This window comes from Manacus candei, unplaced genomic scaffold (genome assembly GCF_025592945.1).
Source record: "Manacus candei isolate 608988 ecotype Guabito, Panama unplaced genomic scaffold, ASM2559294v1 h1tg000069l, whole genome shotgun sequence".
Taxonomy (NCBI): Eukaryota; Metazoa; Chordata; class Aves; order Passeriformes; family Pipridae; genus Manacus; species Manacus candei.
Window position 1 is genome coordinate 1,827,878 of NW_026138117.1, and position 27,609 is coordinate 1,855,486.

At 37.6% G+C, this 27,609-nt stretch overlaps 1 protein-coding gene across 1 annotated transcript in view; it reads left to right on the forward strand.

The window, feature by feature from the left end:
- Positions 1-27,609, forward strand: part of OCA2 (OCA2 melanosomal transmembrane protein) — a 171,604-nt gene that overhangs the window by 29,472 nt on the left and 114,523 nt on the right. The window contains exons 6-12 of the mRNA XM_051806902.1: positions 3,349-3,506; positions 4,840-4,922; positions 5,266-5,419; positions 21,379-21,450; positions 22,300-22,365; positions 23,449-23,505; positions 26,665-26,789. Of these exons, the coding sequence (XP_051662862.1) occupies positions 3,349-3,506; positions 4,840-4,922; positions 5,266-5,419; positions 21,379-21,450; positions 22,300-22,365; positions 23,449-23,505; positions 26,665-26,789 (715 nt within the window). The remainder of the gene's footprint in view (positions 1-3,348; positions 3,507-4,839; positions 4,923-5,265; positions 5,420-21,378; positions 21,451-22,299; positions 22,366-23,448; positions 23,506-26,664; positions 26,790-27,609) is intronic.

The following is a 27,609-nucleotide window of genomic DNA, read 5'->3' on the forward strand; positions in this document are numbered from 1 at the left end:
TATATAACTACCTCAGAAACTTGGTGAAAAATAATCCATACATATAGCATTCTCAAGGTACATTTTACAGTAGGCAGAAGAGGATATACAAGTAGATGTTAAAGAAAGCCTAAAGTCAGCCATGTGCATACAAATATAAGAGAGAATCTCCGTCAAACGTGGCTTTTTGGCTGCCTCTGTACATTGAATTAATTACATGATGAAGGGTAGAACAGGAACTAGATATTTTGTGGAGTGACTCATCTCAGCTACACCTGAATTAGTCATCGTAGGCTCTCTTTATAGTTAATAGAGAGAACTGACGTTTCTCGTGAGCAGTTCCTCTCATCTTTGCCTAGTAGTCTAAATGAAGCAATGAATTCCATCTTAAAAACACGCTCTTTTCACTGTTTTTAAGGAAGTAACAAACTCAGATGCAGATGTCTACAGTACATATGGTAAACTATGGTGAATGAATACCAATTTAAATGTTTAGATACTGCATCCCATTCTATCATGTTGTCTACACGAGCCACATAAAAATGAAGTACTATGAGTTGAATCTCACACGCTCTTCCATACCTTCTAAGACCAACTAGTCAGAACACCAAGATCAGAAAAAAAATGGTTCTTGGTTTGGTGGTGAGTAGCGGACCCAGTTTGGTGCCAGGTGTAAACAAAGACAGCCACTGTGTAATGCTTCACAAAGCAAACACAAACCCAAATCCCTTAACAGGCTAACTCACAGCAGTAATGTAGTTTCAAGAATAGAACTACATCAAAATGAGGCAGTTTAGTGGAAGTGAAATAAAAAAAGAAGAACTCTGGCTGTAAATCATGTCAGGGGGATTTTTTTCTTTAAAGGAACACACTGGAGGCCACATTACAAAGAAAAAGTTCAGAAGAGAGAAAACATGCTTAAGCTGCAGAATAAAAGGAGATATTAAAAATAAAAAGATATTTAAATGATTAAAATTTAGAGAAAATCACGTTCTGGCAATTTAAGGGAAATATAAAACCGAAGTAAAGCAGAACAAAAACATTCTGAAGATCATCTTGCTAAAAAAAATTTGCATTTGGATTCATATAAGCATGTCTGAAGTTTTCTTCTGGTTTATTTTGATTCCACCTTTCATAAAGGCTGCTATCTCCTGCAGTCTAACAATGGAATTATGACAGCATCTCTAAATATTGTTTGGAAAAAGATAATTCTGATGGGATTTCAGACCCTCAGTGCAAACTGGTGAATGATGTTCTGTCACGCAATCAAAGGAGAACCTTTTTTTTTTGCTATAGATCATTCTGATGGTTTTATAAGTGCACAGAATGGAATGGAAAAAGTATCCTTATCTTTAGAGGAAAAGAAGGAAGAAGCCACTCTTCTTGAAAATAAGGTTTAATTTCCCCCCCTTTAATTTTAAGCATCCTTTCTAATAGCTCCTGAATGTGTCATCTAGGTAATTACAGGATTTATTTTAGAAGTATTTCTTAAAAGGAAGCTGCCATAATTATGTGCACCTGAAGCTTTTCAAGACATAAATTGCTGCACTCCTAGTAAAAGGCAGACTGTCAAAAGTTGTCCCAAACCGTTGGGTTAATGACTTCAGGTCAGCAGATCTTTTAGAAGTTATAATTAACATCTCTAGTTAAAGGTATAGATATAGCTCCAGTTGATACTATTATTATGTATCAATCAGGACAGAAAGACTGTAATACCAAATGGCACTTAAAACTTTCAGAAACAAAAGAGAACTGTTGTAATTTCTGTTTATGTTTGCTAAGGGCTATGTGTGTAAATTCTTCCAATTGGACTTGATCTCCTGTTTTGTTGCATGTGAGGTTATCTTTTTATCCTTTCTTTTGTGATTTCTTTAAGCAAATAGATGTGTGGGAGGTTAATTTTTTTAATGAATGGCATGTGGGTGTCACTGGTGGTGATTACTCTGCTTGCCTTGCTAAGCAGGGTGACATTTATATTACTTTGAATGCATTGGCTGCCCACCTGCCACTAGATCTGCTAGGGTCTTTTTTAGATTACTGTGAGAGATTACCCTTTACTAGATCCAGAAGGACCTCTGCATAATGTCACAAAGCTTTATCCATTAGACAGTGATCTAAAATGGATGGTCTTAATGAGGCTCACTAGAGGCAGGGCAGGGCACTGCTCTGGGTCCCTCTAACTATGCTGTGTTTTTTCTTCTCTTGTTAAAGTCTCTGAGTTCTGTGGGCAACACATCTTTTGGGAAAATTATTTTGCTAGGTATACAATTTTTTTTTACAGGTTCACTCTTTGTAGTAAGCTCAGTTAAATGTTAGGTCTTAAAACCATTAAAATACTCAAGCACGTGATTAAGATTTATGATTTAAACAGAACATATACGTGTAAAATCAAGGGGGTTTTGTTTGTTCGTTTGTTTGGGGTTTTTTTGTTTTGTGTGATGCCTTAACTTTCTGTCTGTCACAGATGGGCACAAAACAATTACAGTATTGCTCTAGTATAGTAACAAATAAACTGTGAACTGTTTAAAAGCTCTGACTTTCCTCCCCCCAACCCCTGCCTTCTCCAACCCACAGGGATGCTTCTTTTTCAACCATGCCAGGAGTGGACTATTACAATACTAGGTTTAAATAGTCCTAGATGCTTTGGGACTAATAGAATGAGAATTTTCAGTGGGTTTGTGGGTTATGATTGGCTGATTTCTCAATTATATTACACTAGGAATGTAATTTGACCACATGTCATATGAGATATCTAAGGAGGAGAAAAAAGAAAAAGTAGATGAGGGAGCTGGAGGTGAAGGAGTCTGTGAGAACAATTAAGAGGAGCTTGAAAACACATCTTTCAGATGTTTGAAACATTGTGAGCAAAACTTTGCCTAAGAAACAAATCCTCTGGCACTAATAGGATATTGATTTAGTTTTCCCTGTGATTGGAGTTTCTACAATTTCTACAGTGTTTTCACCGGTACAAATTCTGTGATGTTAAATTGCTGAGCTAACGGTGCAGCCTTTCAACTAGTACAAGCGCTTAAAGAGCCGTACTTCTCTGTCTCCCTGTGTAGTTCCATATGCTATTTTGAAGCTTTGCTATATCTGCAATAGCTTCTGAAAGGACTGATGATCCCAAAAGTCACCAGAGAGGTGTATTTGTTTTGAACTTGCAACTCCTGTTTTCTTAAGAAACTTGGTCAAAACAGTACTGCTTGGTGAAGAAGTAGACATTTATTCTGTTCTTTTCACAGTTTCTGAAGCATTTCAGCTGAAGAATGTGTTTTTCAATATAAATTGACCAATCTATTTTTTTTCCTAGAGTTTGTACAGCCTATACTCATCTTTACTGGAAATGTTACACCTTAACTTTATTAACAGCTATGAATCTGACTGACTTTCGTGATTCTGCTCTGTTGAAATTAGACATAGGAGGCCCATTTGGAGCACATGTGGTTGATGAGCAAACAGAAGAATACATCATAGTACAAATCAGCCAGAATGAAGACACAGGATCAAGGAGGAGACGCCAACAGCAGGTGATGGTGTCTAAATTTTCTTTCACTTTTTCTGAGGTGTGTTTTATCAGTTATATTTCCATCACCACTGTGTGAATTAAGTGGTTGTGCTTTTTCCTGCTGCGAAGTGTATCAACTTCAGCATTAGAAAACTTATTGTAGTAAGAGTAAAGTTACATTTTCTTTTGCCTTTATAAGACTTCCCCTGGCTTTCTATATTAAAATTTCACAAAACTTATGCCTCTTGGCTGACACAGAGCATGGAAATTCATGTATTTAAAACTGCCAATATTTAAAAAGTTGTCTTTGAAGGCAAAAATGATTGCAAAGTGCCTTTTTGTGCTCAGTGAAATACATTTTCACATTTCATTGCAAATTATTTTCTCAAATGTGTCACATTTATTGGCTTCGTTTCTCTTAAGGCTTTCTCATTGTTGATGTTGTTTGTAACAAGTTCCTTCTGCTCTTCCCAGACAATTTGGTAAAAGAGGATTTTTTACAGCCTGTCATTGGATATCACTGAAAAATAAAGATAAGCCTCATCATTTAATAAATAGCACTGACATAAAAACAACTGCCTCTCATTCTGTATACTACAGGCTGACCTGCCTCCACCAGGACCAGCACAGCTGAACAATGCCATCAGTATTCCCACTTACACTCCATCTCACAGTCTACATCAAAAGACTAATCCCACTACCTCAGTGTGGGGAACAATACCACAACAGCAATTACCCTCTTAAACCACCCAGCCCTGTGATGAGGAGGTTGCTGCAACCTGTGCTGCTGGCAGTGATCCCCAAGCAGCCTTTGAGCTGCTGTGGGGCAGCCAGAGCACAGCTGGCTGCAGCAGCCCACCTCTGCTGGCACACCAGTGGTGATCCATGACTAAAGGATCATTTTCTTCACTGAATTTCTACTAAGTCCTCTTTGTGATGTCTTGGGTTCATGATGTTGCTTTGGTACTTTTCATTGCCTCTGCCTCATGGATGTTAGTTTTCCTCCCAGTCAGTTTTAGAAGTGAGCTATGTTGTAGTCATTGACCCTGTCTGCCCTAGATGCTCCTTGTAGTCAATGCAATGTGTGATTTGGCATCCCTCCTCTGGAGGACCTCCAAGAGGTGTCTGTCATTTCATTGATTGAGTGAAGGTATGAGGATGAGTTTGCTCCAATCTCAACATCTGTAACATACCTAGTCAGGGGGAATTAATTTAGACTGATATGTGTTATGCCTGACCCATAAAAAATTCTCCTAAATAGTCAGGAGAGAGAAAAGGAGGAATAAAACCTTAGATCAGAGGCATATCATTATCACTGACTTCTGTTAATATTGCCAAATGTGACTCTCTTGCAGGTGGTATACAACTGGTCTCTACCCTTAAGTTCAAGAAGAAATCAGCAAATCATCACAACTAGAACCTTTCAGATACCAAACAGGTTGGCTAAGAGACTGAAAAATGATCCATTGAAGCAGTAGTTTACATAGACTTGATTATGAAGGAATAGAAAATGTTTTAAAAATAGTCTATCGCTGCCTGATTCAGAGGGGTGGGAAAGGATGACTTCTTGCTTCTTTTTAAAAGGATTTACAAGGCTGGTTTGTACATAAGTTACTTTCCAAACTATTTAGAGGGATAGAGTGAAAATGTTTGAGGAGTTGCTTGCAATTGTGAAGATATAACATATATATTTACAGGCACTCAAGATAAAATTAATGCACAAAAAAAGCATAATGGTATTTCATTCCAGGAATAAGCAAAACTTTTTTTCCTTTCACCAGAGGCACCATCTTTGTAAACATTCAAGCTTTCCTACAGGAGCCTGGAAGCGTTCCTCTCTCCATGAAGCATCAATACCTTCACGCAAATATAGAGGCACAAGTAACAGTTGCATCCGTCATCTTAGTAGGTGTCTACGTGCTGATCATATTTGAAGTAAGCCAATCTTATTTTTTCCCCTGCATTGTAAATGGATCACAAGGAAGGGTTTCATTCTTAGGTTTTGATATGATTTTAAAATCTGTATGCTACTTCTTCATGTACCATCAGTATTGCTAATGACATGAATAAGATATGTGTGAGGAAATTGTTCTGAATTGTAACTGATTTTGGCAAGTTACAATGATCTTGTACATTTTTGTATTAGGTTCTAGAAGTTTTTTAACATTTCAAGAGAATTATAGTTTGGCCATTAGAGTGATAATACGTCTGTATTATCTTGTAAAAGGTGTGAAAAATTTGTTTTAAAGTTAATTATTTTTTAAGGTAAGGTAAAAGAAAAAAACCCTTTGGTTATTTACCTTCTCTAAGGTACCTCAAGCTATGAATTTAGTGTAATTTTAAAAGGTTAAAATGAACACACTTTTTATTAAATAACATTTAGGCATTCTTTCACTGTATTATTTGAAGAAAAATGAAGTCTGAGTTAAGATGAAGTCAAGGGACAGGGAACTTTAAACATACATTGCAACGTCATTCCAAAACCTTGAGGTACCAAATCCAATGAAAATGCATTGTATCACAATAAGAATGGAAAAAAAGTCAGAAATCACACAGAAGTCCAACTGGTTTATTTGAACTGAAAACACTTACTGTCTGGTTAACTTAAAAAAATAGCAGATGGGGAGGAAAGTTTTTTAAAAATTTGTTTTTAATTCATATGAGCATTCACACTGTCAATGAATTCTCTGAGTTGAATCATATCCGATTTACATTAGTATGAAACAAAGAAATGAATCAAATCAAGTCTACAAGGTGCTCCATAGTAAATATGTCCACACGCTCATTTTTCTTCTACATGTCTTGCATATTTTTAAGTTTTTCATCTTGTTACCCATTAAAATGTTAAGATAGTTGAACACCACCTAATCAAATATCAATAATGGATGCACACAACACTACAGATGCTTCAGACATTTAGATTATGTTGTTCAGCAATGGTGATTTCTTTATGGACTGAAAAATGCCTCTATGTACCTTATAAATGAGGAATGAGATATAATATTAAGTGTGGAGTGGGACTGGACTAGATTTTACTGTAAAGATATGTAGACATGCAGCACAGCATCAAAGTAATCTTAATACTTTTAAATGCAGCTTTTATATTCCAAAAAACCCCAACTGTGCAACCCTTTAGCAATTGCAAAAGCATCAGGTTTTAAATGTATGTAAAGGGCGGTTTTGTGTTTGCTTCCTGGAAAGCTGCTTTGGAACAATGCATGGGGAAAAGGAAATAAAGGCTTGAAACTGAAAAGCAGATATAGGGAAAGCATTCGTTTTCCTGTTGTTTTTAAGAAAAAGCTTTAAAACAGCTTGTTAACTTATTGTTTCTGTGAAAATATCAAGGAAAGATTTCTGTTGTGGGCAGAAAAATTATTTCTGCAAATTCAAAGATAGAAATGAATACTTAGAAGTAAACTTCTTTGAAATTTAAGGTGTGAAAAGTCGTGTATTTTGTCATGATGTTAGCTATTTTCTCCATAACATCTGTAGGAATGACAAATGCTACAACCAGAGTAAGTTTTAAACTGTAAGTTTTTAAGCTGGAAATAACTATTACAGAAACAAAACCGGAGTGTTATATGGTTCCCTCGTGGATTTCTTGCAAGCAATGGATGTTAATATTGTTAGAATATGTAATAGTCGCTTTCCTTATATTCAGTATTTATGACTTCGGTGACTGGAGTCCTGCTTTCTCAACACATTTCACTCTCTATCCCATTAGCTATTATCACTGTTACAGAAATCAATGGGTGTTACTGTGGGAGCAATTTTTAATGGATTTTCATTTTCAGTGTTGCTGCTCCCAATCTTTTATCAGTCTTTATTAGTTTCCTGTATTTTATTAATTATTATTTGCAATATAGCTTCAAATTCAGACAGTGTTGACAGCCAAACCAGTTTTAGAGCTGTATGTTCACATACTTTCTTTAAAGATGAAGAAAGATGAAGCATTTTATCTTTTCAAATCATGAGAGCCACACAAAGGTATACCTTCTGTTCCTTCAGCACAACCCTTTTCCCCAAACATGAATCATAGATCTTGTGCCCACAAGCTGCTCAACCACACTGTCCTTATCTTTTAATCCTTTCTTCCCCTTCTTCCTGTAGTCTTTGCTACCTTAGTCACCAAGGACTGTGCAGAACAGGCTGCAAGAGCTTCTGCATCCTGCAGATACAGATGATGGGAGAAGCTGAAGTAAGAGGTTCCAGTTGGAAAGTGAAGTGCATTTATTGTAAACAGTCATCTCCAAACTTTTACCACTGTAAAGACACAGGGTAAATTCTGCTTTGAAGCAGCTGTTTGTCTCTATGATAGCATGAAATTTCTATATCCAGCATCATTCTTTGTTAGTGAAGAAGTTTCAGAAAGTGCTGTTCTTCAGAAAACATCCTAAACTGTTGAATTTAATTTCTTCAGGCATTTATTTAAAGTATTGTTTCTTTGAAACTGATTACATAAAATATATACATGTAAAATACAAAAATTCATAAAATACAAATATGTGTCCGGTAAAAGAAGATGCCTCTTTTCCTCCTTAATTTCTAATGATTTTTATTTTCATGCTTACCACAAACATGAATAACTCCTTACTTTGCAATTCTACTACTCTACCTCTTGAAATTTTTGCATATTGCTTTTAATTCTCTTTAGATGATCATATCTTAGTTACATTTTCTGTTTGAAATCTGAGGCCTTTTTTCTTTTTTTTTCCTCTTATGCAATCGTTCTTTCCTTCGGCAACTAGATATTAATTCTCTTGAAATCGATTTATCTTCAAATATCAATCAGTTCTCTCTTTGCATTTCAGTCTTCTAATCCCTTCCCTTCTCTCAAAGGAGAAAAACATTCTGATTTTTGTGGTGTTTTTGCCTAAATCTAATCTCTACTATTTTATAGGCTTGATGAATACAACAATGTATTTAATGTTGTTCTTGAAAGCATCCACTATGCAAGAATTTCAAACGGGTGCATGTTAGAAAGAGAGAAAGGAAGAAAGTGGAAGAAATAGAGAGAAAGAAAGAGAGAGAAAGAGAGAGAGAGAGAGGTTTACCTTTTTTGATCTCAGCTCTACTGTCTGACTTGAGGAGCACAGGTTAGGGGGGCTATAAGTATGTTTTCATGTTGGTCCACAGGGACATCTGAGGTAAAGTGCTGATGTACTGAGTTCTACCATGATATTGCTCTACTAAATTAGTTCACAATGTATTTTCAGATAGGTTTTTTCTAGTGTTGATCCTCAAAATGTGTAGCCTCTTTTGATTGAGAACTTGAAAAAATCAAACAAAGAAAAATTTAGAAAATTTAATTTTTATACTTTTTTTACTTTTCTGCTCCAAATATCTTTGTTCTTTCAGCTAAAAGTGTATTTTATCTTTTGCCTTCTTTGATTTCTGTTCTTTTTTCCAGAAAAGCATTTTTCTTTGTGTATAACTAAAGTGACTATTCATTCAGACTCAATAAGCAGTGGTGTATGGTTGTTTCTGGTCATACAGCATGGTCAAGGAAAAGTAGTGAAGGTAAAATCTATTGTTAGATATTAGATAAATACAGTTAGATATCTTTGATGTGTCCCATTTTCCCCTGTATTGCCTACACAGAGAATTGTATAATACATTGGTTACACTAAAAAGAGATCTATCTGTCTACCTCTATCTTAAAATATCTGTTAAAATGTTAAAGTGTTACTGGTATTCAGAAAAGTTCCTTGAATTGCTAAAGCTCTTATTAGTAATCATTAACTGCTTATTCACAGCTATGTTGAGGCTTCATTAATTTGAAATATGTAAGGAGGACTGTTAGACATCAGTTATAGCTCATTAATTCATTAATTGAAATGAATGAATGTGTGCTCTTGTCCAATATTTTCCTTTAATAATGTATTTGTTTTGTGTTGTGTGTTAGAATGGAGTGTTAGCTGTTTATGCTACTTAAATGAACTAGCAGAAGCAAATATGAAAGTAATGGCCTTTTAAAAGCTATTTTATAAAACATTTCATTTAATCAGGAAAAAAGGCAGAATGAAATTTATTACATTAAATTATTAAAAAAATAAGAAAAAAATATGAGATAGTAACAGCATAGCAAAGAGCAGAAAAGTGATACAAGCAAGTATCAGAAATTCTGTGACAGTCTCCATAGGTCTGTCTTTTTATCATAGGTGTTATTATTTAGCTTCATATCCTGTCTTGTAAGTATTCCTAAAAAAGATCTTACAGGATTTTTTAAATAGCATTTTAATGATCTGTCATCTTGAATAACATTTACATGTCTGTATTTCTTCTTAAAACACAAATATTTAAAAGTGCAAGACCTGACCTTAAAAGCTCTAGATTCTTACTAACATGAAGTATGGGCTTATAATCACAATTTTTATTACTTTAATGGAAACGGGGTATGTCAGTTTCTCTCCATATTACTTTTCTATTATTAACTAGCTTAAATTATGAATAAACATCCCCTAAGCTAATTTCTTTAACTCAAAGCAGAGTGATTTTTAATAGTGTCTAACCAGCAGAAATTAGCTTCAGAGAACAAAACTTTTATGTGGTTTAGTCTGACTATTTTTCTAGCATTGTGGGCTGGTTGAACCACTGTTTCCTTGCAGGAGACACTTTTACAAATGAAATAAGATGTTATTACTGCAGTTTATGCTCACGCAGTCCAGTTTTTCCTATTTCCAGTAATGAGGCTATAACATCAGAAAATTATGCTCTAGAGAGGGAATAGGCAAAGGAAAGAAATATTCATTGGTTATATGAAGTATAATACTAAGTGATAGCAATAGGCTAATCTTAAGGGAGATTTTTCCTGATAAGGAAAGTCACAGAAACTGTGACTGATCACAGAAGTGATCAGCTTACTCAGCATGGCTTCTCAGTTCCAATCCATTCTTGTATTGATCTGTCTTTAAATATAGACTGAGAAGAGTGTGGATTAGAATGTTCCCACCTCCACATATATCCTCCCAAAAGATTGGTAGCAAAGGAACAGAAGAAAATCTATAGCCATTATTGAAAAAGACGGTGTAAAAAAAGAAAAGAGTAGTTGCTGCACTCCCTAACCCTTGTGGGAGAGAAGGTATTCCTACTGCTATTGATTTCGTTTGTTCTAGGACGAAAAAATTATGAAGAGGAATTAAAACACTGTTGTAGGACTTGGCAGAAAATTAGGGTGTGATTATTGGAACAAACCATCTACTCTCTTTGGTAAGTCTAAGTGATACGTCCCTGGGCAAGAATAAAAGTTTCCCCTCATCTGCCCTCCGGTCTGGGAATGGTAGGGAGTAAAAGAGCCCAAAAGTCATAAATGCTGTAACTCTGGGGGGTTGCACAGAACCTACATCCAGAGTAGGGAAACCTAAACCATAAAATCCAGTAGTAAAACTTATCTTGAATAGAAATCTAGCTTCTGGAGCGGTCTAGTTGCAGTCTGTCCTGGGCAGCAAGTGGTTTTGGATCCAATTTGGAGTCCCCATAACCCTAAAGCATGATTACCGTTCAAAAGTCTACTTTCCCCTCCCCCTTATCTGAAACGGTGCACTATAATGAGGGTACTCTTGATGTCCACATGAGTAATGCTTTTAGGACATAAACTGAGGGTGTGCATTGGGAATGATATCAAGGCACGTCAAGCAGATAGATGCAGCAAAGCCTGGTGAGTTAGATGCTGGAGGACTGGATTGAACAAGGAGATCCAGACATAGGGCAGATTCCTCTGTCCAGAGTGTAATACTCACCAAGTGGTACCCTAGATATTGTCCCAGAAAGAGCAGCCTGTCACTGAGCTACCAATTAAGCGGTACAGACAGTCAAGATTTTCTGTCATTCCTTAATGCCTTTCTCTAATTTAGGAGGAGGCTGTGACCTCTGTGCATTTTGAGAGGCTCAAAGTTACTTTAAAGCAGCTGTGCAGGAGCATTACAAGTTGTTTCTTATGTGGAGCATTGAATCAGTAACTTTGAGGTGCCAAGAGTTCTACTGCTTGTGTAGAGCAGAGCCACTGCCACCAAGGAGACTACAAAAGGACAGAACCAGCATCAGTAAGATAAACTAGTCATTTTTACCTGCCCTAACTGCAGCAAAGGAAGTGTAAAGGAAGCAAAATGCTGAAAGATGAGGAAGGGTTGAGTTTCAATTCAAACAAAAATGCAGTATAATATCAAACAAAATTCTCAGCTGGATCCCAGCTTGATATGTTATAATAACAATTTTGTATTAATCCAATATGAATATTGACTTTATGCTGACTATTGCCTGTCTAATTGTTAGATCTGTCTTGGTAGAAGTCCAGCTGTGCTCTAAATATGCCTGTTTTAAAGAAAAATGCCTTATTTTGGGTGCTATGATACTTCTGAAGTATGTAAATTGTCCCTAATTAAGAACTTAATAGGAAAAAATTGCCACTGGATGGTGCTGCTTGCTATTCTAAGGGCTAGGTAGGACTGTCTATTTTAAAAGATGTTGTTACGCAGGCTCCACTTTTCACAGAATGTGATTTTTTTAAATAATGGGAATCATATTTTCAACAGTAAATGCAAAAACTAATTCCCGAATGTCCATTTTCTATTTTCAATTGCCTTTTAAACCTAATTTTGAACTGTATTTTGTTCAATTCGTGAAAGACTGACAAACACAAATGTTTTTCCCTGCCTTGCATACTATGTATTTTGTGGATTGGTGTCTTTCTTTTCTGTTTGAGAGATGCAATAGAACATTAAATTAGCTTAATTGAATGCTGCTGTTCAGCTCCTACCCTGCCTATGGCAACCGGAGGGGTAGAGAGCCATGAAGTCTTAAAATTTTAACAAGCTGTTAGAACACACATATACTTGTAATGCACACAAACAAGAATGAGAACCACTCAGTTCTTTTTGAGGCCTCAAATGGTGTCTTTTTTCAGCAAAAGCAAGGCCAAAAGTGAATGAAAAAACATGAAAGTGTAGGGGGCAGGCTTGAAGGGAGGTGTTATGGCATGATTTAAAGAGGAAAAAAATTCTGAGTAGAAAAGTGATGTGAAGAAGAGAGGAGATGGCAGGGATGAAAGGTTCTCCAGAGGAAATGCTAGCTAGAGCAGAAAGTTTCCTGTAAAGGTAATGCAAGTACTGTGGTTTGCCATACCATTGTTCTTAGTGCATGGATATAGTTCTATATGGTTATATTATCCTACTCTCTAAAGGAGACTGACAAAGATTCACTCAGGGAAAATAAAGCATATTTCCCCCACAGTTTGGTGATTTGCTCTATGAAATTACTTTACTAGAAACTCACAATCTCATTAGTCTTCAGAATGCCAAGGAAACTAGGGAAATACAAATGGTGGCAACCTCTTCAGTTTCAAAAAATATCCTGAAACTGCAAATGTGATGAGGGTCCTTCAGTCCTCACAAATGATGTTTTTAGGACACAAAAAATGAGGGTGTATATTGGGAATGGTATCAAAGCATGGAGTGTAGTGAATGGAGTCAGCTAAGCCTGCTGAGATAGATGCTGGAGGACTGGATTGATCCTTGCAAAAGGGTCTGCAAGACTGAGAGCTCATTGCTAGGCCATTCTGTTGATACACAATGGCTTTGGTCATGTCAGCCCACAGTAGCAGTCTGGTTTATCATCTTCTAGGTCCCTTACTGGCTCATGACCAGAACTCTTTACTTAAGTCATATAGCAAATGTTTTATGTAGCTAAAGTATTAAAGTAGGAGTGTGTGTCTTTTTCTTACATCAGAGCCATTGCAACAGGTAGAGGTTGGAAAACATCCACTTGTGACTGAAGTGGTATAGATATGGCAGCCTCCTCTCTTCTGTATGAATCCAATAGAAATATTGACTAGGTATGATACTGAACCTTTTTATCCCTTTTTACTTTAATATTCTGAAGTGGGGAGTTATTTCAAAACCAGACTTAATTTAGCAGTCAAGCAGCCATTTTAACCCTCATCATATAGAATTAAACCCCCTTCTGGATCCTCTCTCCAATATCTGTACAAATACTAATGCCCTCCTTCCTTCCTAGCTCTACACTCTTTTTTCCAGCTTTGGTTTTCCCCCCAGGTTTCTAAGGTAGGAAAACATAAGGGTTTCAACAGTCTTGTTCATTTCATACACTAAGGATACATTTGTCCCTGCATTGTTAAAGGGCTGCTTTGAACCTGTTAATTCAATGTTCCATATCAGCATGAAGCTTTAGTCCATCTGGTTTTCTCTACAAAGAGCAAGCAGTGATATCACTGAGGAAGAAAGCTCACAGACACTGAAAATGCAAATTGTGCACCTTGTTCATTCAATGCTTTTTGTAGAGCTGTGGAATAGAAAATACCTTTGAAGAGTATAGAATTGACTTACAGATTTTCTATATAGAAGAGGGAAAGGAATTATTTGCTTGTCAAATCTGATTTCCTTTTATGACAGGATAACCCACCTAGTTGAACAAGGGAAGCCAGCTGATGTAATCTTTCTGGACTTTAGTGACGCTTTCGATACTGTCTCTCACAGGGTCCTTCCGGACAAAACGTCCAGCACGCTGCTGGATAAACACATCATGTGGTGGGTGAGCAATTGGCTCATGGATGGTAATAGTGAATGGGATAACATCAGACTGGTGATCTGTCACTAGTGGGGTTCCACAGGGCTCCATCTTAGGCCCTGTGCTCTTCAACATCTTCATAAATGACTTGGATGCAGGACTGGAAGGGATACTCAAGGCAGTTTGCAGATGACACAAAACTGGGAGGAGCTGCTGACTCCCTCAAACGCAGGGATACCTTGACAAATTAGAGGGCTGGGCAATCACCAACCATATGAAGTTCAACAAGGGGAAATGTCAAATTTTGCACCTTGGATGGGGCAATCCAGGATGTCCGTACAGACTGGGAATGAGATACTGGAAAGCAGTGCCATGGAAAGGGATCTGGGGGTCCTGGTCGATGGCAAGTTGAATATGAGTCAGCAGTGCCCTGGCAGCCAGGAGGGCCAACCATGTCCTGGGGGGCATCAGGAAAAGCATCACCAGCCGGTCGAGGGAGGGAATTGTCCTGCTTTGTTCTGCACTGGTGAGGCCTCACCTTGAATACTCTGTGCAGTTTTGGGCACCATAATATAAGAAAGATATTAAGCCATTAGATAGTGTCCAAAGGAGGGTAACAAAGATGGTGAAGGGGCTTGAGGGGAAGCCGTATGAGGAGTGACTGAGGTCACTTGTGTTCAGCCTGGAGAAGAGAGACTGAGGGGAGACCTCATCCCAGTCTACAACTTCCTTGTAAAGGTAAGAGCAGGAGCAAACACTGGTCTCCTCTCTGCAGTGACCAGTGACTGAAACCAAGGGAATGGCCTGAAGTTGCATCCGGGGAGGTTTAGGGTAAGTATTAGAAAAAGATTCTTCACCCAGAGGGTGGTTGGGCACTGGAACAGGCTCTGCAGAGAAGTGGTCACAGCACCAAGCCTGATAGAGTTCAAGAAACATTTGGACAATAATCTCAGGCACACAGTGTGACTCTTGGGGATGGTCTTGTGCAGTGCCAGGATTTGGAATCATTGATCCTTGTAGGCCCCTTCCAACTCATATTCTATGATTCTGTAATCAGATTATTTTTTCACAGAAAATAATTTGATCTTCTGAAATTTGTCTCTCTCTCTTCTATGCACTGTGTTTTACACATATATAGAATTGATGTCAGTTGATGAAAATTTATGTAGTTACCTAATCATAGAATTTCAGGGCCATCTTTCCTAGACAAAACTCCTAATATACCTTGTATTTCTTAACCAGTTCAGTTAATGTACGAGAGGGATAAAAGTGAACTAATACAGGCGTTGTCTTGGACACCATATAGTACTACTTTTAATAACTTTCTATTTTAGATAATCTTGTCTAGTGTCCTACTACATTGTGAAGCATTGCATTAGGAAGTGGTAGATTGATGCCTTCTATGACTTTCCTTAAGGCAGGGCTGTTTATATAAGGACTTCCTCCACTGACATTGAATCAGAACAAGTGATTTGGAATACTATCTTAGTGGAAATGGGTATTATAGCAGAATGCTATAGGTGGGTACTTTCTTACCTTGGGGTTGTGTAGATGTTCTTCAGGAGTTACAAAGTTTGCTACAGAATCTAATGTTTCCACTAAAAAAATAAGTGTTTTGGGGTTGGGAATTCGTCTTTAAAAGAGCTTACTGAATGTATAAGGAATATTATTTTCGTAGTTACAGACATCAGCCATTTATTGTGCAATTAATAAGAATGCATGTTAGTACTAAAATACGCAGCTAATGTTTCTAAATCCACAGATTTCTCCAGTCTGCTCTAAACTGGTCTTGGTCACATATTTCATGTGTATGGTAGTACTATTATACTGAACCACCATTGATTTCTTGTAAAAATGAGTAAGCTTTTGGTCAGGATTTTATTTTTTTCCAAGCAAGGCATAATTATGTACAGTGATGTGTTTTTGATGTATTTTGACTTACAAAAGTGAGATTAATAACAAGATTTTCTAAATATTTAACCAAATGTGGTCTTATTATAGAATTCGTATGTCTGCATGTATAGAATACATATGGATAGTCCTAATCTGCAGACGAAGCTAAAAATAGCTGTTCTTGCTGTCACTGATTTTTGTGATCATCTATCAGCAGCTGTACCCTACATGTTTGCTTTAATATCTGCTTTAGCCCATCCCTGAATACTGCATCAGCATAAGTCGTACTCTCTAAACTATGTCAAGCAGGTCCCTTTTGCCTCATTAAAATCCCTACAAATGCTACTGCTTAACTAAGTAATTCTAAGACAATTAATTTCATGCTATCATTCATTTAGCACTTACTGTTAAGACACATCCCCTGCAAGGGGGATACAGGAGGTATGTTGCTCTGCTTTCACAAACTGGTACTGGTCAGTCTCTTTACTGTAGGTGGCATGTAGAAAGTCAACTAAATATATCTGGGACCACAGACCTTTGCTGCTGCTCTGACCTCATGTGTATCTGACTATATCCTGTATTTCTAATCTGTTGCTCTATGTTCTATCTAAATTGTGCAATTTACCAGAAATAAAGCAAATTTCTGTGGATTGAGAATTTGATACCATTCAGCTTTGAAGTCCATCTACAGCAGGACAGAGTTCAAAGTACTGCAAGGCTTTTTTTAATACTTGTTTTCTAACATAAGTCCAAATTTTCAGTTATGTTGCTTGACAGTTAGGAAAAATTACCTAAATTAGTTAGCTGAATTACCATTGTTTTTCTGTGATTTTCAGTTCTGATTTCAACTTCTGATGCTAGTTTTAGTCTTTGGCGTTAATTTTCCAAACTATGGGATTTTTTGATCCACTCATGAGTGAATCAAATATGTGTACACATGAAAGACTAAAGTTTCATCTGTATCCTGCTAAAATAGCTCGAAGGTAAAGTAGACTACCAAAATTTATAAGGTACGTGATAGCAAATTATAAGATAAACACCATCAAGGGATCTGACTGAGGAACACATTTTCAGAGGCATTCAGGCTAATGCTGTCTTGATTATCTATAGGAAAAACAAACTGTCTGAAAAAAATCTTCCACTGCTGAGGATATCTTTTTTAACCAAACAAACCGTTATTAAAACATAAAAAGGAAGAGATACAAAACATTAAGTCAGGAAAAAAGATATCCTAGAGCAAATCTTACTCCCCTTCTCTCCCTCCTCTTCCCCTGAGAATAAAGAATTGAACTAGAGACTTTATAAAGTCTAAGAGGGATTTGGCAGTTGATTTTATAATGAAGATCTGAGTTACTCTGGAGGTAGGTGAAAATTGCATAAAACCTCTGTGTGGATATAGGCTTGGTAATAACTGCATCTTTGTTGAAACGCAGCAGTGCTGCCACTCTATCAAGTGTAAATTAATTTATCAGTAAAATAAGTAGTTTAATGCAACAGGTTTCTCTGGAGAAAAAATGGATAAGAAATGAATTGAGGCTGCATTTGAAACTTTATATCAAAATTACTGGCAGTCATCTTTCATCTACTGTTTATCACTTATAATGAAGGACTTGTGGAAAGAAAATTTATCAAATATCTTCAGAAGCATATTTTGGAAATATGCCTGCCCTGGATTTCAGCTGGGAAATGTATGCTCTGAAATGGCATACAGGTCACCATCAATTGGCTTCTAAATAATTTCCTTTTACCTCCTGGAGCACTATACACGATTTAGTGTTTGGAACTTTGAATCATTTTTATAATGATGCTTTTGTAGTCTACCAAATGATTTGATGTATTCAGTGTAAAGATTCCAGAGCAGTTTCAGATAGATAAAGAAATTTAAATCTGAGCAAAGCCTAGGTTGTCTAAATCCAAACTGCATTATATCTCTGGAATTATATATTTTTAATTAATATTGAGTACAAGAACTTGTGGAATAAATTATTTGGGTTACTTTAATTTATTACTTTAAAATACACTCCTGAACTAATAGTATGGAAACTGTTATACATAACGAGCATTCAGCAGATTGTGTTTATCACACAGCAGGCAATCATGAGACAAATTTCTACAGAAAATTATGAAACAAAATCACTGTAGAAGTTTTTCCTATTCTTCACTTATTCTGAATTGACGCTGTAGCATTGACCATAGGATGTTGCTATCAACACACCTACACTGTTGATGCTGCTTTTAAGAACCATAATTGTTGCAGCTTTGGGTATTTTCATTACTTATATAAAATTCTGTAAATATTCATTCCTATTTTTGCAATTTCTTCATCTCTTAGCCTAGTAATGTCCTGTATCAGTGAGCTCTACAACTGAGTTGTGCATTGTAAAGAGTGAAATCTGGGCTGCATTGTTTACAGTAACAGTTTGTATTGGAAGAACTGTCCCTTTGTAAAAGGCAGGCACTGTCCTTTGCTGTTGCAGTAAATGAGCACTGCTAGGCATTCTTCAGAAAGAAATGATGTTCATGGTGAAGATACTCTTTCTACAAAAAGTATGAACTCTTTGTATATATATTTATAGGTATTATATTTATATACTATATATTAATATTTTAATATGATCTATTATCTAATAGTCTGTATTAACATATATATCATATTTATACATATCTATAAGGTTTGCAGTTGGACTGGGAGGTGAGGAGCTCTAACATGCAAACTGATATACCAAAAGCTGTGTATGTTTCTTGTCTGTTCTTTCTCATCTCAATGCTCATTGCTTGTTTTTTAAAAGAATGCACGAGGGTATGCACTTTCTCAGGCATCAGAAGGATCAGATGAGTACAGATGATTTCTTGCTTAATCTTTAAAATATCTTTAGATTCAGAAGTCCACTAAATCTCTCATCTTTTCTGCCATTAAATCTCTTGTGTTAATTTATTTCTGAGTTCTTTCAATTCTCTACCTGAGCTGTTGTTTATGGATACACTTTGAGATTCAACCTGAAAAGATACTCATCCTCCTGCCAAGCTTCTAAAGGGTTTGGATCAGATCTGCACTGTTTTCCAAAAGAATAATAATGGAACGTTACCTAATGTAATGACCTCCAAATGTGTATTAGATGGAACTGTGGTTCAAAGAGTGTGACAGTTTATAACACCCATCTCTTAATTTCTCCATTTGTAGACTTTAAAAAATGCCTTTGCAAATATATTATTTGTTTGGGGTTTATTTTATATGAAAAGAAAGTTAGAGAATAATCCACTCTTTCCTAAACCTTCCCAAATCTTAACTTTGAATATTTACATGTTAGAGTTTACATAGGTGTGCTTTCAAGACTTTTTGTTACTTCAGAACTTTCACTTGTTAAGTTGTTGGAGTGAAGAGTTGTACATTTAACAACTTTTTTGTAACAGAGCTTTGCACCTTAATATTCTTTGTTCATTCTTCAGGATATATTTTTGTATATCCTTCTTGGATATACAGAATGAAGGAACTGATAGATGGCTCCATTTGTACAGTTTCCCCCTCTCCATCTTTCTCCAGAAATTAAAGCAAACTTCACCCATAGGTGACAGCAAACTCTTGGAAACTGAAAATGCAGTCAACCCAGTGTATGCAATTAAGTATACAGAAGTGACAGCAAAAATGCTTATGTGGAAACATGCAAAAAATCCATAGCCAAACAAGTCTCAGGAAACCTATGATATCTTTCTGAGAACTGCAGAAGAGCTATCTAATGTGGGTGGTGATTAGATGAGGAGAAAACCTTCAACCTGAGGATTTCCCAGTAACTTACACTTGAACTTCCTTTACTCTGGTAAGAAGCTGATCCCCGTCCCTAATAGACATCTCTGCTTGGCATCTTTTATTGGAGAGAGCTGTAAAGTCTAATTGCTGCACCCGATGGTCAGACACAAGGACTGTCAAACATTATCAAATGCTCCCCACCTTTACAGAATCAGAAGGGCCATATGTGTATGTACATGTAATCCTCTGAAACTGGAAATTAAAAATGAACCTGTGATTTATCACACACATTTTCTGGGGGAGCTGAAATCTATGCTATGTACTTTTAGGTCATTAGGACATAAACCCCTTGGTCTAATCTCCTGCTTTATCATATAAGTAGGTTATTCTTCAGTGAATTTTGAAGAAAAACAGGGAATGAGACATATTTTTTCTTTGCTCCTGAGCCCCAAAGAGAAGATACATAGACTCCCTGAAACAACATCTCAGCCTTGGCCATATTGATCAACATAACTGGTCTACTCTGGCCTCCAACTGGGAGGTCTGGAGACACACCATCTATAACACTGCTGATGCTTTTGAGAAAGCACGCAGGATCACTCTTGAGGAGAAAAGACAACACAGAAAGAATCATGTCTTGCAGAATATACCACCTAAGGAGTCTTTCTGCTGTGCCTTTTGCAACCAGGCGTGTCTATCTCGCATTGGCCTTTTTAGCCACCAGCGTACTTGTAGCAAATGCGGGTAGAGCCCTTCCCAAATCTTCGTTCACGAAGCCCAGCCATGATAATGAATTTGGTAAATTGTGTAGTTATTTACCATTTCTGTTAAAAATCTATTTTCATGGAGGAAAAACAAAATCAAATTTTGCTTTTCCTTTACAAGCAGGCAGAAGGGTCTTGAGATGCCCTCATCCTACTATTTCTTTTCAGCAAAATACTTCTTATGAAGTTGGGAGCAAATGAAATATTTCTAGACTGTCTTATTTCTTTCTAAGAATAACTCTAACTTGTGCCAGAGTAATATTTAAATACATTAATAGTAAAAGCTGTTTATTAGATTTGGTCTTTTGTACTGTGATTTTCATTAATTACATTCTTACTTTAACTGACTTATTTTACACAATCTATGATCTTCCAGACATAACTACAAATGAGCACTTGGAGAAAACAACACATTTTAAGGGCATTCTTGCTTAACAAGCACCTATAAAGAATCAGGTGGAGCACCTCCTAGGCATGCATTTTCTTCCCATGGGCTGTGAAGGGAAGCCAACAGGACTGTGCTTTTTGATCCTTAAGTTAGGGAAGATGAATTGCTTTCTTTCTTGGGTGAACTGCTGGCAAACATAAGAAACTGGTGCTGAAGTCCCTTCTCTACCTGGAGATTAGAGCTGAGACTTCCTAGTAGGGTTTGCACAGGCATTGGGTTTTTTTGTGGGTTTCTTTTTGTTTGGCTGTTTTTTTGTTTGTTTTTTCTTGTTGTTGCTGTTGTTTTGGTTTGTTTTTTTTTATGGTTTTTAGGGGTTTTTTGTTTGTTTGGTTTTTGGGTTGGTTTGATTTTAATAACATCCCATAGTAAGGCAAGGTAATTAACCATTCTCTGGTCAGAAAAAAAGCCCAAACAAACCAAGAAAAGAATTGACTACAGCAATTTCTATCCTTTTCCCTCCTTCTTTTTGATAGCAAAGAGATATTTAGAGGAGTCTGTGGTCAATTCTTACCCTTTGTTGCAGATTGTTCACAGGACCCTTGCGGCGATGTTGGGCTCTTTGGCAGCTTTAGCCGCTTTAGCTATTGTTGGGGAGGTAAGTTACCAAACTCTAAGTGCTCACTTTGGTTTTGGGTATGGTGTCAGGTATCATAAACTTTCATGTTTGCCCCTTTGTGATTGGGCACATGACAGAGCAGTGTTTTTTAAGAAGGAGAGATGGTAGGACAGATACGGGGATGGGAAAACAAGTCAGACAGACTACTGTATGGGCAAGGAGGGTACAAAAAAATCAGTAAATGCTTTTTTGTTTTGATTTCCAGGAAGTGGAGTACAACCATTTTCAGCTTAATTCAGAGTTTGTTTAATACTGTTATTTTCAGTAATGTTAGGCTACCAAGCAAACCAAAATGGAAATACATTGCTTTATACTACCCCAAATAATTACACTTCATGCTTGCATGTTCCAACCCTTTTGTTTCCTCGCTGCTTGCTCCTAGCTGATATATAGTGAAAATTCAGATTGATGTTCTCTGTTTTTCTCATAGCCACATCACTGCTATGTTCCCTTAAATTCCCTCCAGTTTGTTCACAGGTGAAGTGGCATGCTTTTGTTCCCTTAGCAAAAGGAAACTGGAGTGTACCATATAATTTAGTTATTTTTTATTTCTGTAATGCCATGTAAGGAACAACTAGACCAAACTATAGCCTAACATAGGCTTTTGCTAATGACCCACTTAGAATGCCAGCAGTACTTTGAATTAGTAATAATACAGTAGTAATGGCAATAATACAGAGTCCTTTTGTGCACCTTGTAAGAACACTTATTAATTTCCATCACAGCTTATTTAAATGGTTCATCAATTAAGTGGAGTTTGTATTTCATAGCTAATCACAAGTTAGGTGTTTTGTAGCATTCACTGGTAATTGTATTTTTTGATTGCAGAGGCCAAGTATGGTCAAAGTGGTGGAGTGGATTGACTATGAGACACTGGCATTGCTGTTTGGAATGGTAACAAACATGTGCCTTTTGCTCTAAATGTGCTGAAGAATGAAATTCAATACAGAGATATTTTCTTTTAAAACATTTTGTTAATTGCACTTTACTGAGATAACTTGCGATGAAAATTTGGGCCTTAAGGAATTTACCAAAATGGAGGATGATCAAACCCCTGAATGAGTCTTTTGAAATGCTGTTACTTTTCTATTTTTTTTTTTTTAATCTGTGAAATTGTGTTGATAACATGCTAAAAACATCCTCAGGATCTATAAATGGAAAGACCCATTGAAGGGGCAAGTATTATCACTCTCATTTATCTTTTTAATTTTGTTTACTCAAAAACTTCCTCAAACACACTCTACTGGAAAACTGGTTTTCTTTATCTTAGTCATTGCTATGTTTGGAGCGACAAAAAAGCAAGCCAGAAATGGAGAAGAAATATCTGATTAGATTATAATCATGCATTATTTTAACCACTTTGCCCAGAGCTATTTGTGGTAAAAAGAGTTGTCCAAGTGCTATTGAACTCTAGCACAAAATATAAAATATACAGAGACAAAATTACAATTATCTGTTGCCATTCTGAGCTTTTCTTATTTCCTGACACTGGTCCCTGCTCCCCACCTCCCCCATAGAAAAAGAAAGCAAAAAACAAATATTCTGATGGGAGCAATGATAGAAGGACAGGAAACCTCTCAGACATGTGGGAAAATGCAAGTAATTCTTGAAGCCACTATCTTCTGTACTCTGTAGAGAATTACTGCAGAAGGCAAACACACTTATTGGTTTTTCTTGATTAATGACATAAGGGAAATACATTGAGTAGTTAATGTATGATGCCTACTTGGTCACTATGAATAAAATTCAACCAGACTAGTATGACATTTACAGACTGCTTATGTTGAGAAGTAAATTTCACTATGTGATGTATTAACTAGAGATATCTGGCAGCTGTAGTGGATATTCTAATATGAAGGTGATCAGATGCTCAGAGCTGTGTCAGATAAGAAGTACATTTTTCAGTATCACAAACCACTTCGTTTTTGAGTAATAATTCTGTTGCAAGTTATTATATTTTTCTTCCTCTTTTGGTAGATGGTTTTGGTGGCCATATTTTCAGAGACTGGATTCTTTGATTACTGTGCAGTAAAGGTAGGCTTGTTTTGGTGCTTGTAATTATTTCTGGATTAATCAAGTTAGTATTTATTCTAATATGTTACGCCAAGCACTATCTTTGAAGAACCTTGCTTAGGGTAATGTATACTTATCACACTAGAAATGACAGTGGTCAACTTGTAATATTGGAAAAATCTTTTAAGGATGAAAGGAAGCCCTTAATGCAATTCTGTTTCTAGAGGAGAAAGTTAAAGGCCCCCAGTAGAGTACACAAACATATGGACAGTATAAAGCTGAGTTATTTCACTAACTTCCCCAGGATCACAGTTCTACTGTAGCTGAAATCTCTACTTATACCTGGCAATGGGAGAGAAGAAATATGGGAACTATCATTAGCTTTATGATCACACATGAAATATGGCCACAGACCTTTTTACAGTAGCAGAACAAAAGATTACATGAAAAGGGTAATTCATTGAATCATAGTCATAGATTCATAAAACGGTTTGGGTTGGAAGGAACCTTAATCATCAGTTCCAACCCCCCTGCCATGACCAGGGACACCTTCCCCTGGGCCAGGTTGCTCAAAGCCCCATCCAACCTGACCTTGAACACTTACTGGGATGGGGCATCCACAACTTCTGTGCGAAACCTGTTCCAGTGCTTCACCACCCTCACAGTAAACCTACCCTCTTCCAGTTTAAAGGACTTCTTCTTATCCTATCATTACATGCCTTTGTCAAAAGACCCTCCCCAGCTCTCCTGTAGGCCCTCCCTAGGTACTGGAAGGTGCTGTAAGGTCACCCTAGAGCCTTCTCCAAACTGAACAACCCAGACCTCTTTCAGCCTGTTCTCACAGGAGATATGCTCCAGCCTTCTGACCATCTTTGTGGCTCTCCTTTGGACTCACTCCAGCAGGTCCATGACCTTCTTATGTTGGGGACCCCAGGGCTGGATGCAGTACTCCAGGTAGGGTCTCACAAGAGCAGAGTAGAGGGGCAGAATCACCTCCCTTTATATGCAGCCCAGCACTCAGCTGGCTTTCTGGGCTGCTAGTACACATTGATGTTGAGCTTCTCATCCACCAACAGCCCCAAGTTTTTCTCCTCAAGGCTACTCTCAGTCTCTCTCCCCAGCCTGTTCTTGTGCCTGGGGTTGCCCTGATCTCCAGGCAGGACCTTACACTTGGCCTTGTTGAACTTCATAAATTTTCCATTGGCCCCTCCAGGGCTTTGTCCTATGGTACTCCGCCAAACAGATCTCTGAAGAGGCCAAAGTCTGCTCTTTATAAGGCCAGGTTAGTGAGCTTGCTATGCACCCTCCTGTTTGCAATAATGATCTTGAACTCCACCAGTTCATGGTCACTGCAGCCAAAGCTGCCTTTGAAGTTCATATTCCCCAGAAGTCCCTCCTTGTTGGTGAGAACGAGGTCCAGAATAATATCTCGTTGTCTCCTCTTTCGCTTACAGAAGGAAGTTATTAACAATGCAGCTCAGGAAACTCCTGGATTACTTATGCCCTGCTGTATTGTCCCTCCAACAGATACTGGGGACATTGAAGTCCCCCCACTGGGGCTTGTGAACCTGAGGCTGCTCCTACCTGTGTATAGAATGCCTCCTCATCTGCTCGGTCTTCCTGGTTGGGTGGCCTGTAGCAGACCCCCACTACAATGTCACCTGTCCCTGCCATCCGTTCAGTCCTGATCCATTAACTCTTGGTCAGTTCCTCATCCATCCCCAGGCAGAGTTCCATGCACTCCAGCTGGTCATTGACGCAGAAGGTAACACCCTCTCCTCACCTGCCCTGCCTGTCCTTCCTAAAAAGGCTGTTTCCTTCCATTCCAAAACTGCAGTCACAGGAGCCATCTCATCATGTCTCTGTGATGCCAATAAGATTATAGCCCTGCAGTATGCACATGTCTATAATTTATTTATTACCCATGCTATGTGCTGTTTGCATAGGGAGGACTTAAATTGTGCTCTTGATGAAGCTGATTTAGTGTCTGGAGTGGCTGGAATTCCTTTGTGGTGATCTCCAGGTGCTCTCCTGTTGACCTGTGATCTCTCTTCAAACTCTGACCATGTCTTGCTAACACTGCCATCAAACTGGTAGGAGTGAGATTGAGAGGGTTGAGGCCCCCTTCTCTGGCAACTTTAGTTTAAAGTCCTTTTCACCAGCTTGGCAAACCTACGATCAAAGGTGCTGTTCCTCTTCTCTGATAGAAGGACCCCATCAGCCCCCAGTAGACTGTTTCTCAAAGGAAGTCCTGTGGGTTAAGTAACTGAACCCCCGGCTGCGGCACCAGTCCTGTTACCATTTGTTGATTCGTGAGATCTGACTAGCCCTTTCAAACCCCTTCTCTTTGATGGGAGGATTGATGAAAAAACTACCTGAGCTCTAGAGTTCCTCATCACCACTCCCAGGGCTCTGTAACCCTCCTTGATACTCTTCAGACAGGTCCTGGCTGTATCACTGGCTGTCAGTTTGCTCTCAGAACACCCACCATTCTGCCTTGAGGGTCAGGAAGGATGAAGGCCCTTGGCCTGTGCCAGCTGTTCACAAAATGGTTGCTGGGTTATGGGGACTTCAATTCTCTCCACTTGACCTGTTCTGAAGGATTCCTTGTAGGGTAAATATTGCCCAGGATGAGGAACACTTTCATCTGCTGCAAAGCTTCATTTTCTTCTGAAGTGTGGAAAGAAAGAAATCAAAAGTGACAAGGAGGACTGCTTTGAACAAAACCCCTATACAAACCACATGTGGACATGACCCCTGCCTATACAGATGCCCAGTCTGTGTAGCCCTGGCAGTGCTGCTCTGAGGATGGGGGATGCGTGTCAGCTTGTGGAGGGGATAAGAGATCTGAACCATGTTAGTCTACCTGGGCATGCAGGTAGAAGATGGGGGCTCAGCCCTGCTCCTGCCACAGACCCCATTAATGGCTGGCAGCAGAGCATGATGTTTCTTCAGACTTGTTTCTTCATTTGCGTGATGGGAATGTTTGCCCACTTCCATGAAATGTTGTTTTGCTAAATTAATTAATACTGGAGAGGGTGCTGTTGGAGGTACACGGAATAGTAAATGCTCTGAGCTCACTGTTGCTCAACTTTGATCAAGTTGTTTTATCTATTGTTTTTTGAAAACTAAGCTGGAATGATCTAGTCCCTTAATTTTGTTTCTTTTTTTTTTTACTAGGCTTATCGGTTCTCTAGAGGCAAGGTATGGGCCATGATTACGCTTCTGTGCCTCATTGCTGCAATTCTTTCTGCATTTTTGGACAATGTTACCACTATGCTGCTCTTTACTCCAGTAACCATAAGGTATTTTATTGCTATGGTTTTGGACTTGGTCTTTTATAGCCAGCAATCAGTAGTAAACATGTGTGCAAAATGCTTGTTTGGACTTTTTTTGATCAACTAAATGGAAATCAAAACTTCAAATACTCTTGCTGTAGTAGAATAAAAGGATGGCACTTTCAAAGGGAAGTGTTGTCTTTTCCCATTGCATTAATATTGAGCACATATCAATCCTGTTATACTGCTTTGGCAGCTAGCTTTTCCGGTTCGTCTTCATATCTGAACTGCAATAGCATATTGGACCATATACTCCCTAGTAGACAAAATTTTTTTCCTGTAAAGCAGAGTGAATTTTTTAGTTAAAGCTGTCTTATCCTTTGCTGGCTAATATCTACATACAATTTTATATGTTTTAGTGAAATCGTTATCCCTTCTAATACTAGTGACAAATATATTAAAAAAAAATCCAGATTTCAACTGTTTTGGAATATGGGACTCTGAATTTTCTTCCCGTTGGTGATCATGTAATTGGAACAGACACTGGTTAATCTCACAGTCTGAGATTAGATATTTGGAACTTTGAAAAGAGAATGGTGAATTTAATTATTTCAGATTTCTGTAAATTGATAACACCTGATTTCCAACTACAGTTAATCAATGTGAGATTATAAATTACTCTTTAACCTGAATTTAACCTGTGTCTGGTCTGGCAAATCGGTTTAATCCAGTTCAGTTTTGGAAAGATCTAGTGAGTTTTTAAAATGGTCCTAAGTGATGTAATGCTTGCAGTCATTATCATGTTAAAGTACACAAAATTCTATTAAGATATGCCCCTACTTTAAAA